The 15000-nt window shown below is 42.5% G+C and overlaps 1 protein-coding gene across 1 annotated transcript in view; it reads right to left on the reverse strand.

The window, feature by feature from the left end:
• Window positions 1-15000, reverse strand: part of LOC308286480 (disks large homolog 4-like) — a 151055-nt gene that overhangs the window by 4361 nt on the left and 131694 nt on the right. Inside the window, exons 16-21 of the mRNA XM_080727515.1 lie at window positions 6631-6813; window positions 4440-4497; window positions 3215-3230; window positions 2302-2343; window positions 1028-1078; window positions 95-196 (exon numbers count right to left, since the gene is read on the reverse strand). Of these exons, the coding sequence (XP_080583641.1) occupies window positions 95-196; window positions 1028-1078; window positions 2302-2343; window positions 3215-3230; window positions 4440-4497; window positions 6631-6813 (452 nt within the window). The remainder of the gene's footprint in view (window positions 1-94; window positions 197-1027; window positions 1079-2301; window positions 2344-3214; window positions 3231-4439; window positions 4498-6630; window positions 6814-15000) is intronic.

Raw genomic sequence — 15000 nt, forward strand, 5'->3', positions numbered from 1 at the left:
ACACAATTTTAGGACAGCATTGAAAATAGTGGCCTGAGCAGGTCGCTATTTGGAAATTGACTCTTTGAAATGTAGCCAATAATTGTGAACTCACGCGGGACACAGGAGCCAAACTTCTCAGGAAACTCAGAGATGAGGTCGTCGTTTATTCGATCTTTCATTGGTCCCAGTATGATGACAGGCCGCGTGTAGCTCACTAGACACACACACATACAGTACACACACAGGTTTGTGTAGTAGTTCACTGTAACGTTTATTAATGATGCATGGATTTCAGTGGCTTGTTGTGCACTCAAAAAGCTGGTGCCTAGTTATTAAAAAACAACAATCAAATAAGGACTGCTTGTCACAAAAGCCTTTGTATAAGGCTGAAATATAGAAAAATAATAAACATTATTGAAAAACAAGAATATGACTATGACCACTTAAACCTTTGATTGAGCGGAATCCTTCAGGGTTCTATACTTGCAACCTTTCTGTTTTTCGCTCTATATAAAATATCTGCGCTGAAAATAGCCGACTGACACGCACACAACGTGTTACAACGTGTCACGGTAACAAGTCTGTTCGCCAAAAATCCCATTCGCCCTAATTTCTTTCCACCAACCTCACGCCGACCGCTCGGTGGGGCGGTTTATGTATACTTATATTTGTTTTACTGAGGATAAGATGAGAAATAAGTTTAGGGTTAGACATAGTTTTTACTGAGGTTAAGATTATGAATAGGGTTAGGTTTTGGGAGTGAACTACTCCTTCAATCGTATTACAGAGGTTACGTTTAGGACTACTAGGCAGAAAATAGAAAGACAAAATCTTTGTATACATTTGAAACCTTGAAATGGGACATTCTTCATAATGAGTACTTAGTACTTTAAGTTCATTTTGATAACCAATACTTTTGTACTTTTACTCAAGTAAATTTTGAATTCCCGGTCTTTTACTTGTAGCAGAGTATTTCTAAATTGCAGTATTGATACTTTTACTTAAGTAAAAAGGTGTGAGTACTTTTCCCACCACTGGTACTGACCTTCTTGTTGTGTGACAGGCTGGTAGGTCAGGAAGACCTCCTCTTGGCCGGCTGATTGGAAGAGATTAGAGAGATCAAGGACAGGTTTAGAGTGACAGAGAGCAGAATGAAGGACACTTGTACTGTAAATCTACCCAGTGTTCATTTAGTTCTGTGCAGAAATGGAAGTTATGAATGGATAAATGAACACAAATGATTTTGCTGGGTACGCACTGTAATGCTAATAAGCCCACAAATAGATTCTCAGGGTGCGTTCGGAAATACGCACTCAACGCACTGGTGTGCCATGTTGTCGTTCATTTATTCGGTGCACTTGGTGCGTTGTCGTTCGGAAATCGAGTGCGTGGCGCACCAGTGTGCTGAGTGCACGCACTGAACAACCCTACTCAGAAGATGGGGTTTGACAGTGTGGTGCGTCAGTGCGGTGTTTTGATTGGTTGGTTTTCATGGCCATGTCTCGAGCACTTCTCAGCTGTGAACAATGGAGGAAATGACCGCAAAATGCAGCATTTGCAGCTTCGTTGGTCGTTTGGGCTTGATAGTTTCACACGCAACAACGTGTAAACTAACAGCGGGTATGCCAATGTTATGAATTACATCTCCTTTCAATATTAACTTTACGTTAGCAACTGCTGCTTTTCAGAAAGTTTACCTTCAGTGTTCAGAATGAAAAAGCGCACAGCTGCCTCTAAACTGGTCGTTCGAAAACAAGACACACTGAACGCACTCTCCAACTTCACGCCCACTGCACTCACTACACTGAGCACACACCCGGTGCGGATTTTCGAACGCACCCAAAATGTAATTCAGAGTAAACAAGCTGATTTGAGTAAATTAAATGAATACAAAAATATTAGTTTTTATCCAAGTGTTTACACGGTTTGTTAAGTTCATCATGTTTTGTTGTCTGTTAAGAGAAAGAGAGTCACAGGAGGTAGGTTGCCCGCACATACACACACCCACACACACACACCCAAAACACCTTCTCACACGTGCATGCACACACGCACACACGCAGACAGACAGACGAATACACTACTATAAACTAATATACTACCAAAACACACATTCACATGCAAATACTAAGACTGGCAAGTAAAGCATGCATGTGTGCGTACACACACAAACACACATACTGGTTGGTATGTGTACACACATGCATGTGACACGCCCCACCTCGCTATAGGAATATAGGATGAACCAGGACAGGCATATGAGGCAAGGGAAATGAAAGAGAGAGAAAGAGAGAGAGGCGATAGGGGGTCTAGACTTACGGGAACTACTCTCACTATCGCTGGCGTTAGAGGTTACCAGCTCTGGAAGGACAAGACAGGGTAGGGTCAGCAACACACACACACACACACACACACACACACACACACACACACACACACACACACACACACACACACACACACACACACACACACACACACACACACACACACACACACGTATGCATACACGTATGCATACACCTGAACGCACGCATGCGCACACGCACGCACTCACACACACACACACACACACACACACACACACACACACACACACACACACACACACACACACACACACACACACACACACACACACACACGCACACACACACGCACAAGCACGCACGCACACACGCGTACTCACTCACTCTTTCTCTCTCTTTAACAGACACACAAACACATACCCCATTAAAACAGAGACCACCACAGGGATGACTTGGTGGCATTAGCCAATGAGCCAATTGTTATTACTTTCCAAAAGTAATTGCCCCTTCATTCAATTCCATTTCATAGCATAGCTGTCGGGCAGAAACCTGTTCAAAAACGTTACTGGTCTGGAAATGAGAAAAAAAAGGGGAAAAGGGCGTTCCAATGGATCCAATGTAGCTATTATTGTTTCATTGGTTCAATAATGGTCATTAATGATTTACAAAGAAAACATAAATAGTTTAAACATAGAGATATAAGGTTTCTGCTTGACAGCAACAATATATTTTCTAAATAAGGCTCTGATAATAAACAAATGACCAGAATTACCATGTGCTATGTTTTGAGCTGATTCATTTATAGTAAGCAAACCCTACAGGAAGTTGGTACTGCCAGCAACATGTGCCTGCTCTACCACGGAGCAGTGCAGTTACACACACTGAACTGCAGGTGTCAGCAAAGCAATGTGCAGAAAGCCTACCTTTATCGCCTTGATCCTGATGATAGAGACGGAGAGACGAAGAGAAAGCAGGTGGATGAGAGAGGGGGAGAAGAGGGGGGGGGGTGTTACAAAGCATTAAACATCAATGGTTTCTACCGTGAAAATCACAGCCTTTTTATAATACCTGCAAGCTAAATTTATCTCACTGCTGTGTGTGTGTGTGCGTGCGTGCGTGCGTGCGTGCGTGCGTGCGCGCGTGCGCGTGTGAGTGTGTGCGTGCGTGCGTGTGTGTCTGTGTGTGCGTGCATATGCCTGCGCAAGCAGGTGTCGTTTTTGGGTGTGTGTGTGATATTGTGATAATTTTTAATTAACAGCTATCCGCTGTGCTGAGTTGCTGATTCACACCATGTGATATCAAAGAAAGAGTGAGCAAGCGAGAGAGAGAGAGAGAGAGAGAGAGAGAGAGATAAGGAAAGACAAAAAGGGAGAGAAAAAGGGGAGCAAGTTGACAGCACAGTGATATCCATGACTGCTGTTAGAAGAGTATGTGTCATCTATCATCAAGTGTTTTAGAAGTCAGATTGAACCCTCATCAGGCCGTCTCACAACCATCTAGAATAGCTCAGCACCAACAGGAAGGCTGAACCTGATGAGTATTGATGTGAAACACAACGGCACGTCAGCTCTGATTCCACACAGCGTGTCTGAAGATGGGTAGTGCGCTATGCACATGACAAGCTATTAGGGATGGGACGATATAAAAATGTCATAGCATGATTATTGTGACCAAAGAAACCACGATTTACGATATTATCGCGATAATCAAAATATCCTCATCATCCATTATCCTGAGGCGGAACATTTGCCAAAAAATGGCAGATCTACAAGCTCACAACGCATCGTGACGCGACGCGCTGTGAGCTTGTAGATCGGCTATTTTTTGGCAAAGAGATTTGTTAGAGAGTGAAAAAAAGACTGTATCAAGTATGTATATTATAAGTACGTTTTACCAATAGAAGGTTTAAGTGGTACCGGATATGCAGCACGGCAAATAAAAGGTGAATTGATCCCAGTGCATGACGGAGGACAATTTCACGATATATTAAATCTCCACGATACGATTATCGTGAGTGTCTTTTATCACCATAAACGATAATATCGCATATTGTCCCATCCCTACATGCTATAGATCAGAACAGAGCTCTGGTGTTGCTCTCCAACTCTGCCAGTGCAACAGTGAGTCAGACGTCAGGCTGCTACTCACCTCTTTGTCCGTGGTCACTCTCACCGTCTTTAACCTCGCCCGCTCCTTCTTCTCTGCCCTGAGAGGCCGCAAAGACAGGAAAAAAGGAGGAAGAAAAGAGATTGATAGAGGGAGGTTAGATGCCAAAAAATAAACAGAAAATAAAGAGTGAGAGAAGACAGGAGGAAGAAGGTTACATGACACTGCACCGCTAGCTGGGAGATTAAATATTAAACTGGAAAGGTGCACTCAGTTGAGCATCAATCTCAGCCACAAGGCATGCGTGCCCTAACAGCCTTGTATGCAGTTCTACCTGTAGACATGAATGAGAGCATGTCATGACCTGTTGTGCATCGTCTCTACTGTCTGCCTCTCCACCTGTCATTCACATTCATTGTCTACCTCTATCCATCTTTCGTCATTAACATTTCTATGTCTAATTGTTAATTCCTTGTGTCAATCATGTTTGTATCACCAGTCAATCAAAATCCACTTTTATACAGAGATCCCGCTGTGCTGTCATGAATAAGAGCTGCCAATAATGCCTGCTTGGCTTTTTCTTTTTTTTCACACAGAATGTCAATCAGGCATGCACAGTACCGTCATGTGAACAGGGCTACACACTAAACTTGGTTGTCCAGACTACAACAGGGAGATAAAAAAATTGAAAAAAAAACAAAAAAACAAAACAAAAAAAACGCTTTAAAACCAAGCTTATGAAATTCCTTCCCTCCCCCTCACATCCTCTCAATCTAACACGTCCCGTTTCTTGTCTTCCCCTTGGTTTCCTCACCCCTCCTCTCTCTATTTTCCAGTCCTCTAATACGTAACTGGTCCCCTCCTTCCATCTTCCCCGCCACGTCACCTCTGTCAGCGCTGTCAGTAAAGCGACAGCGCTGTCAGTGTGCCACTGACAAGTCACCTCCTCCTCCTCCTCGCAGCTCTGAGACCCATTATCATGTGTCTGTCACCTCGTCTGCTTGACGGGGTGAGAAGGTGGGAGTTGACGGAAAGCTGGGAGGGAGGAGGCGATGTGTCCCCACCGTCCTATCAGGCTGCTTAGGTAAACAAGATTAATTCTTCGCCGCCGCTTCACTGATTAATTCACTGATTCATTCTTCCGCAGATGACTGCTTAGTGTGAGACATGCGGCGTCCGCCAGAACGCATAAATACATTAGGAATATCAGGGATGCGTTCTCTTTGTGGGAAATAATGCTACTGCAGTGGTTCCCAAGCGATGGGACCGAGAGTCCGAGACACACTGGTGTGCCTTGGGATTTTGTGACGAGCACTATTATTGCAATATACACCTTTTTTTAAATTTAGTCGTGCCCCTATGTTGGGCATGTCATAGATGACATTTTTTATTTAACTTTTTTCACTAAATATAATCCCTACAGGCTTGTGTGAGCTTCTAGATCGTCTATTTTTGCTTTGAATGCAGGCGTGCCTTGGGCAAAACCACTGCTTTGAGTGAATGCTAAAGCATTATCATCTTTTGATCTCTCTATAAAGGCAGATGTATGTACAGTACATGAAGAGACAGGAAGGTGGGCCACATCATCGTTGGTACTGCAGCAGGGCATATTAAGTTAAACCAATACCAAATGTAATAAGTGTATAGTAATTGTGTTAAGCTGTTGAAATCACATTATCACATCTCCACTGCAACATGACCACAAGAAAATAATATAAAAATATATAATATATAAAATAATACAATAATATAAGGGAAATGGAACTAAACACAGATATAAGACACATGACTTAGCACAGTGGTTCTCAACCTTTTCAGGCCGCGACCCCCAAAACAATTCGATTTTAACTGGGGACCCCCCACCCTGACGAGCACTAAGAGTTGAGGCATTACATTTCATATAACACGGTTCTATTGTGAACACAAGGTGTTGTGAGCATGTAAATCGTCTATTTTCACAATTTCTGCCTCTAATATTTGACAATTTGGCCAATGTTTAATTTGTCATTTTAGAGGTACTAAAAAGTCCTTAAATTTAGAAACGTGCATATACCCTCTATACACTTAAACCTTATGTTGGTTTGTTTACTGTTGAGTGAGAAAACAATGTTCACATTTAGCTAAACATCTGGTGACCCCCCCCAAAATAATTTGGGGATCCCCCTGGGGGTGCCGACCCACAGGTTGAGAACCATTGACTTAGCACACCAAAGCCCCCCCTGTGAACTCTGACCTCCTGCGGCTGGGTATGACCCCGGCCTCGGCGCGGTGGGGGGGCGGGGGGCTGAGGTGGCGGGCAGACCACCACTCCTCTTCCCCGGCACTGCTCACATGGAGGATGTCCCCGAAATGGAACGCCAAGGTCTGGCTGGGCGCGCTGGGGTCTGACGGACTGGCTTCATAGTCGAACAATGCTCTGCAGACGGACACACGCACACATTCAGATCAAACAATGTGATGGTCATGTGTGCCAGATGGTATTGTAGAGTGACATAGTGTACAGTGTACAGAGACTGTCTGTGTGTGAGCCTGTGTGTGAGCCTGTGTGTGTGTGTGTGTGTGTGTGTGTGTGTGTGTGTGTGTGTGTGTGTGTGTGTGTGTGTGTGTGTGTGTGTGTGTGTGTGCATGTGCTGTGGACTGTGCACACATTTGTTTGAGGTAATCCGTCTACATGACCACATACCTCCTAACCAGTCCACAGGGAAAATACCTGGGAAAGTAGGCCAGTAAGCGTGTGTGTGTGCATGTGAGTGTGTGTGTGTGTGTGTGTGTGTGTGTGTGTGTGTGTGTGTGTGTGTGTGTGTGTGCGCGCATATGTGTGCAAGAGAGAGAGAGAGAGAGAGAGAGAGAGAGAGAGAGAGAGAGAGAGCGCGAGCAGGGGGGGTGGTAGAGAGAGACAGAGGAACTAGAGCTGAAGTAACTGGCGTCCCCTAAAGTCCCGACTGCCTTCATCAATAAAACAGACAGAAGAAGAAATACATAGAGAGGGAGGAGAGACAAAAGGCCTGAACAGCGCCTGCCGCTGCACTGGAACACTTTCTAGCCACCATATGCTGGATTACCTTCCCTTGTGCAGATTACCTTCATATGTCCTTATGCGGATTTACCTTGCGTGGGTTTTTAGCTGATGTGGGTCTACCTACTGTATGTGAACTAGTGGATTTTCACCTTTCATTGTTGCACAATATGCTCTAGTGAACTGCACCTGCTGCTACGTTTTCAACCTCGCCCCATGGGGGCACGCATGTACACATCTGACAAGATGTAGTCTACACATCTGCATATGATGCCAATGTTCTAAACATCATATACATAGCTGCTACTACATGCTATCTGCATATATGTACGGTGTATATATTTTTTTGATTATTTAGAAGTAAAGAATTTCTCCCACTTGTGCATGGAGCTAAAGACAGACAGACAGAGGGAGAGACATTTCAAAGTAGTGGAAGAGAGAGACACACAGGGAAAGACAGAGAGGATAGTGAGCTGGACATATAATACTGTAAGGTAAAGAGATCAGCAAAAGGGAACTGCACATACTGTACAGTTAGTAAAACAGCAGAGTACAGTGGTTCTCAAACGGTGTGCAGATTTGGGGTGATAAAAGGATGAGACGGTGAGACAAGTGTGGTGATGATTAAGGCCATTAAGACCAGAGTCTGTTTCTACGAATGCCTCCTAAATTGGTAGTTCTCACACTTTCAATATTTTGTCAAAAATGTTCAATAATAGTGTGTGACGCGCTGTGAGTGTGAGCTCGTATATCGATTATTTTTGAATAGCAACGTTAAAATCTCAAATGACAGACGCCACCAGGCTCTGTAGGCTCAATGCTGAAGGTATTCCCCATGTCAAATATGGGCAAAACGTGGCCCGGAAAGCACGGCTGCTTTGGACGGTGTGGTAAAATTCACGGCTGAGGAGAATACGTGGTTTATCCGGGTGCAAAGGAACCAAAACAGTGCAGAAAACCTATGACGTTACACACAATGGCCACATAAGGGGCGAGGCTGGCTCTGTGCCAGCAGCACCTGCCATGTTTTTCAGCCAACTCCCTCCCCACACTGTCAGGCAACCGTGACGAATGCCCAGGTTCTAATCTATATTTATCACATAGTCAGCATAGTCAGTCACTTGCCCTGGTGAGGGGAATCTGCTCTGTACGAGTTCATCCACCAGTCAAGCCTGCTGACATGTCGAATACTTCCTAAGTTCCTATAGCCATCAGAGGGCTGAGATCAGCATGATTTGTTCAGACACCAATTATTGTTAGTAATTCACCGATGTTGAATTCAGCATTCTCCATGTCTTTCCAGCATAATGACAATGGAGATAGACAAGCATGTGCTTGATCTAGTTCAGTGGTTTATAACCTTTTGAAATGCAAGGACCCCCTTAACTCTCAAAGTTACAGCCATGTAAGTCCATTTGGGAACCCCCTCAAGGAACCCTGGGTTGGAAACCAGTGATCTAGTTAAAATGATGACGCAAGGGGAAAGCAAGGATGTTTTGGACAAATGACAAGCTGCTTTACTCTGTCTGTGTGCATCTACAGGAAATGATTGTTGTTAGTAATTATAGTACAGTAGCTATTATAGTACTAGCTACTATAACAGTGTGTGTGTGTGTGTGTGTGTGTGTGTGTGTGTGTGTGTGTGTGTGTGTGTGTGTGTGTGTGTGTGTCACAGACACACGCATTAGCCTTATTATTTTTTAAGTATGACCTGATATATATTTATTTTTTTTCATTTCTAGTTATCTACTGTATGTTTTTTAGATTTGTGAGTGTAGTGCAGGGATAGGCAACCTTTCATATCCAAAGAGACAATTTTGGAGCCGCAGAATTATGTTTGCTTCTTTGAGCTTTTTCTGGAAATGTCTTCAATATTACATTTTTTTAATTATTGTTTGCTAATTATTGTTTCTCAAATCAGATAAGTATACCAGTAAAGCCAGCAGCGTTGGTGGTGAAAGAAAACATATCCAATCGTTAATACATTCTTTATTTTCCTTCAATAATGTATTTCTTCTTATTATCTGGTGTAAAGGCGACACATTTTTTTACAATAAGAGAATGTAAGAATAACTGTATGCCTTACAACAATAAAGTATGATTAAAATGTAGACCTACAAAATAAACTTGTATTCCTATACTTCTTTGCCCAAGCAAAAGGAACCACGGGAGAGGGCCTAAGAGCCACATGCGGCTCTATAGCAGCAGGTTGCCTACCCCTGGTGTAGAGAGACAGAAAACCAAGGGAAGAAAGTAACCTCAATAAAAACTCAACTCACTTCCTGACTTGCCTACGTAATTGGTGACATTTGGAAATACGAATAGGAACATTTGCAAGCAAAGCAAAGTGAGGGAAAAAAAGAAGTCAGCTGAACGAAGCGAATCAGTCTAGATTCCAGGCTAGGCAGAAAGAAGTTTGTAGTCTCACACACAGTGAAGACACAAGATCATTCCGGGGAAGCTTGGGTGGCTGATGCCATTAAGCAACCAGCATTTACAGAAATAAACTGACTGGCCAATCAACTAGCAGAGTGGGAGAGAATTGCAACAATAACCTGAGCTATGGTGTACAAACAGATAATGAGCAGCCTTGTCAACCCTTCCTATTATACACCATGTCATTGTCAGCAGAAGGCTGTCATATTGTGAACCTAGTCAAGCCAGATTCATACTGTTAAAGACCAAATTAAATTGCTTTTCACCACCATATTATGACATACACTACAGTATTTCCTAATGAAACAGGGGATGAGTGCTTCTAAGCCAATCACAGCGATGGGGCCCATCTTTCAGCTGACTGTTTTTCCCTTCTTCGGCCAATGGGATTTAAACTCCACAACTTACTGCAGCTCCCAGGTTGGGTTGCTGTGACATAACTGTTACTGTAGTTTGTTTGTAAAACAGACAAACAAAGGTTAGCATTCGTTTAGCTGCGTCCTTCTGTAAACACTGTGTCCGTCATCTTTGACACCGCCCTCTGGTGCTTGACATATTATTGGTTGAAATTGGTCCGTACCTGCTAATGTATTCACACATTGTGTTTTTCTATTGTTCTGTTGGACTTTTGAGAGTGTTTTAATTTATATTGTTAACTGTCTACCAGTATGTTCCCATTATGACCACGGATATGCAGTTAAGTTTGAAAAACATATTTTTAATTTCAGCTGGTCTTTAAACCCGATTTATGTTTGGGCATGAGCAAGCTTATAATTCAGCTATTTCCAGTGTTTGCCACCATCGTACAATGGAGTATAGAGCATCGCAGCGGAAGTGGATTCCTGGGGTCACTTAATATTCCCCATTCATTTTCGCCATAGACTTTTACAAATATATTTATAACAATTATGTTAAGCCTCGAACCAAGCCATCCAGGATGGAGGTGAATCATGATCATATAACCTTTGATCCTATGTGAAAACATATATTAATATTACATTATTTGATATACTACATTTAATAACTACCCTTTGTTTAGCGATTTTCAAAATGTTCTTTTCATAGAAAAAAAGGTTATATGGTCATGATTCACCTCCATCCTGGATGGCTTGATTCGAGGCTTAACATAATTGTTCTAAATATTTTTGTAAAAGTCTATGGCGAAAATGAATGGGGAATATTAAGTGACCCCAGGAATCCACTTCCGCTGCGATGCTCTATAAAGTAAGTATTTTGCTGTTAAGACCACGGCAAAGGAATTTACAGGTTTTTGACTGAAATACTATCCAGTTTCCCCCGAAGAGACAAATTAAAATCTTCAGTGAGTAATATATACACTTATAGAGGTACCGTATTTTCCGGACTATAAGGCGCACTTAACTCTTCCCACGCTTTGAACGTTAACGTTCGCCCCATTTTTTACAGAACCTCGATGCCAATACGGCGCTCGTTTGGTTAGTTCGTCTGATGACTGTAAGCTGATGAGGGGTCGCGCGGCCGTCTACTGTAAACACATTTTCCGCGGTGATGGTGTAAAAAATCCATTATGCGTTAGATCAACGGAGAACAATTCACTTCCTTGTTGATTTCCTCCGGCTGTAAGGCTCTGTGGCCAGTGACTGGTCTTCTTCTTCTTCAACACATAACAGGCAAATTCACATTCATTCTCGCATGACGCCGCCCTCTGCTGCCTGGCAGACCAAAGTGCACTATTGCACAACCAAAAAAAATAAAAATAAATAAATAAATGTCTGTCTGTCTGTCTATCTACTATAACGTCGCCAAGGTAAGCCGCTTTTTGATGGCGCCAGACCCATTCATTGACAGTGCGCGTTATAGTCAGGTGCGCCTTATAGTCCAGAAAATACTGTAATAGTATCTATGGCTAGTGGCCAACCTTTTACAAGGGCAACAAGGGCACAGGAAGTCAATATTGTACTTCATGACTATGACACTGAACCACCAAATCTAGTTACAAACATGTTTTATAACCTATTTAGCATGAAATCTGTCCAGTGGTTGATTCTCATTTTTAACCCATTTAGAACGGGTACACATTTTGTGTATCATTATTTTATGCTTTAACTATTGAAAAATAGCAGATATACAAGCTCACAGCGCGAGCTTGTAGATCTGCTATTTTTGAAAAATCGTGAAAATTAGAATTTATACCCGATTCTATAAGTGTCTTTTGAATCCTTCTAAGATTTTTGGAAAAAACCTGTGTTTCTATGTCAGCAATCTGGCCAGCCATCGTCAAAGAAAAGGTCCTTTTCACTTAAACGGAGCTCAGTTAGTCTGTTCTTGAGAGACTACTATGTCAGTGGTTCTCAAACCTTTTCATGTGAAGGACCCCCAAAATGATATGTATTTGGCCACGGACCCCCATATCAAAATATTTAGTTCCAGGGACCACCCAGAGGCAAAATTTGAGTTACAAACGTTCACTTTGAAAATACATATATTCAAAGATTTGCACACATTTTCGCGACTTTTAAAAAAATAGCAGATCTACAAGCTCGCAGCGCGGCACTCGGTGCCGCGCTGTGAGCTTGTATATCTGCTATTTTTCACTGGTTAAAGCAGTCAATCATTTCTAGGCCTAAATGGGTTAAAATCACTACATTACAGTAGCTCCTGTGCTTTTTCTGTCTTCGTCACTCTCAATGTATAACAAAACAGGTCTCAAAATTAGACTGCGCACATAAAGTCAAAATACTTATTTTTGGTACGGTTAAATGGCTATACTTGTGTTATAATACCCAGATGATCTGATGAAGGACGACGAGGTTGTTACTGTATGTTTGTGCAAAGGCAGCAACTTGACTCCAGCTGTTTGATCACAAACCATGGTAACCTCTGTTATATAACCTTTTGAATTTGAAACCACAAAAATGGATAGTTCCAAAAACATTGGAACGTCTTGTATGTCTGCTATTTTTGAAGAGCCAACGCAAATAACACGGACAACTTTTCTGCCTTGTTTAGGGTAATGTGGTATTTATTCCTGTCTTCATCCCCTCTCTGCTCCCCTCTCTTTCTTTCTGTCCTGAGCCGTAATTGTAATTATGATGATATGCATGTCTTTAACTCACAATTTTATTGTATTTTATTTTTTTATTGTGAATATGTGTAGATATGCAAGCAGTATATATATTCTTTTACCTGTCTTAAAAATAATCTATCTATGTAAATTGTGAAGACCTGTTTGTTGCTGAGCTGTCTTTGCGTAAAAAATGTAAAACTCAATAAACATATTTGAGAAAAAAGAATTACACAGACGCTTTCCCGGTTTTAATGGGTTAATTTCTGAGTATACAAATGGAACCAAATGGGTCTAGTATTTGGGTCCCTTCGTACACTCTCAGAGTTAAATGAACACTCAGACTGTTACTGTGGGTTCACCTGATGACAGGGTGGACGGCACAGATGTCTGTCTGCCTCGTTATTCAGTGAGGTTGCTTGGTTTAAACTATTAGTGGCTGTAAGCAGCTCATTCTGCCCTTAAAAAATCAATAGTTAATAAGAGAAGTGTGTTTCATGGAGCCCCCTGCCTCCCCCACACATCAGCCAGTCTCTCATAGCACTGGACTGCCACGCCCTGCACTGACACATCATCAATATTTTAAAAGGGGGACTCTTTTTGTTCTTCATAGAGAATTCAGAAGCTATACATAGGTTAGGAACAGGACCAGAGGGCTCTAGGAAGTGTGCAAAAAAAGAGAGAGGGGAACAAGTGATTCACAGAACAGTCAACAAAACAGGAAATCGGCAAGGACAAGAAAGAGAGGAAAAAAATGTGTGTGTGTGTGTGTGTGTGTGTGTGTGTGTGTGTGTGTGTGTGTGTGTGTGTGTGTGTGAGAGAGAGAGAGAGAGAGAGAGAGACATAGAGAGGGCTGAGAGAGTTTGTGGTGGTAAATCAGCTTTTTCTGTTTTTCTGCTCCTTTCTAAGCCAAGTAGCATGTACTCACATGCACACACACACACGTGCGCACGCGTGCGCACACACACACACACACACACACGCACACACACGCACAAGCACACGCACATGCACACGCACACACACACACACACACACACACACACACACACACACACACACACACACACACACACTGTAAAAGGGATACAGGTGAGATAAGACCATATAAAAGGTCTGTCACAGGCACACTGAAGGGCAATCTATCACCATGTCCATGTGAATGTGTGTGAATGTGTGTGAATGTGTGTGAATGTGTGTGAGTGTGTGTGTACGTACGTATGTGTGTACGTATGTGTGTTTGATTGATTGATTGAAGAATTTATTAGAAGTTTGCAATAGAAAAATCACACCCGTGTGAAGTGGAGCTGTGTGTGTGTGTGTGTGTGTGTGTGTGTGTGTGTGTGTGTGTGTGTGTGTGTGTGTGTGTGTGTGTGTGGATCATGTGTACCGATTTTTGTGACATTTGAAGAAAATATGTAGGAAAAGGAGCAAAAAGTGTGTTTTGGAGAAAATTCAAGATGGCGGAAAATCTATCATGGCGCAAATGGGCGTGGCCTATATGGGGAGATGCGTCATGACCCAAGGAATCCAGGGAAAAAATATTTTTAATTTTCCGACCTACGGTTCAAGAGTTACAGGCCAAAACGTAAAGTGGGGTGTTATGGCGCCACCATGCGGCCAAATGACACAATTATTTTTTATTTAATCCTTGAAATCATTATGAACCTCCTCTCCAAGTCTTGAAACTCTAGCCCCTATGGTTTGCGAGAGACAAATAATTGAATGTGAGTTTTTGCGATTCCCATTATAAGTCAATGGGGAAAATTAATTCACTAATAAATTAATATCAATTAAACTATAGAACCTTTCTCTTAGAAAAGTAATAGCCCACGATTCCCGAGTAAGCCGGTCGATTTGACATATGGCGCGAGTGTGTGGTGGCAAAACTGTGGGACTAGTGGCGTGCCGAAGTTTAGGAAGTTCAGGCTACATACACACAGACAGACACACACACAGACACACAGACCCACACAGCCACGTATAGGGAGCCTGTGCTTCACACAGCTCCAAAAAAGTACAGTTTCATGACTGGTACAAGGTCAACTAAAAGGAGATCCTAGAAAGCCGAGGCTTATTTCCACAGGAACCACACTTTAAGTATCTCA

The sequence above is a fragment of the Nannobrachium achirus genome, assembly GCF_963921795.1.
Source record: "Nannobrachium achirus genome assembly, chromosome: 1".
Lineage (NCBI taxonomy): Eukaryota > Metazoa > Chordata > Actinopteri > Myctophiformes > Myctophidae > Nannobrachium > Nannobrachium achirus.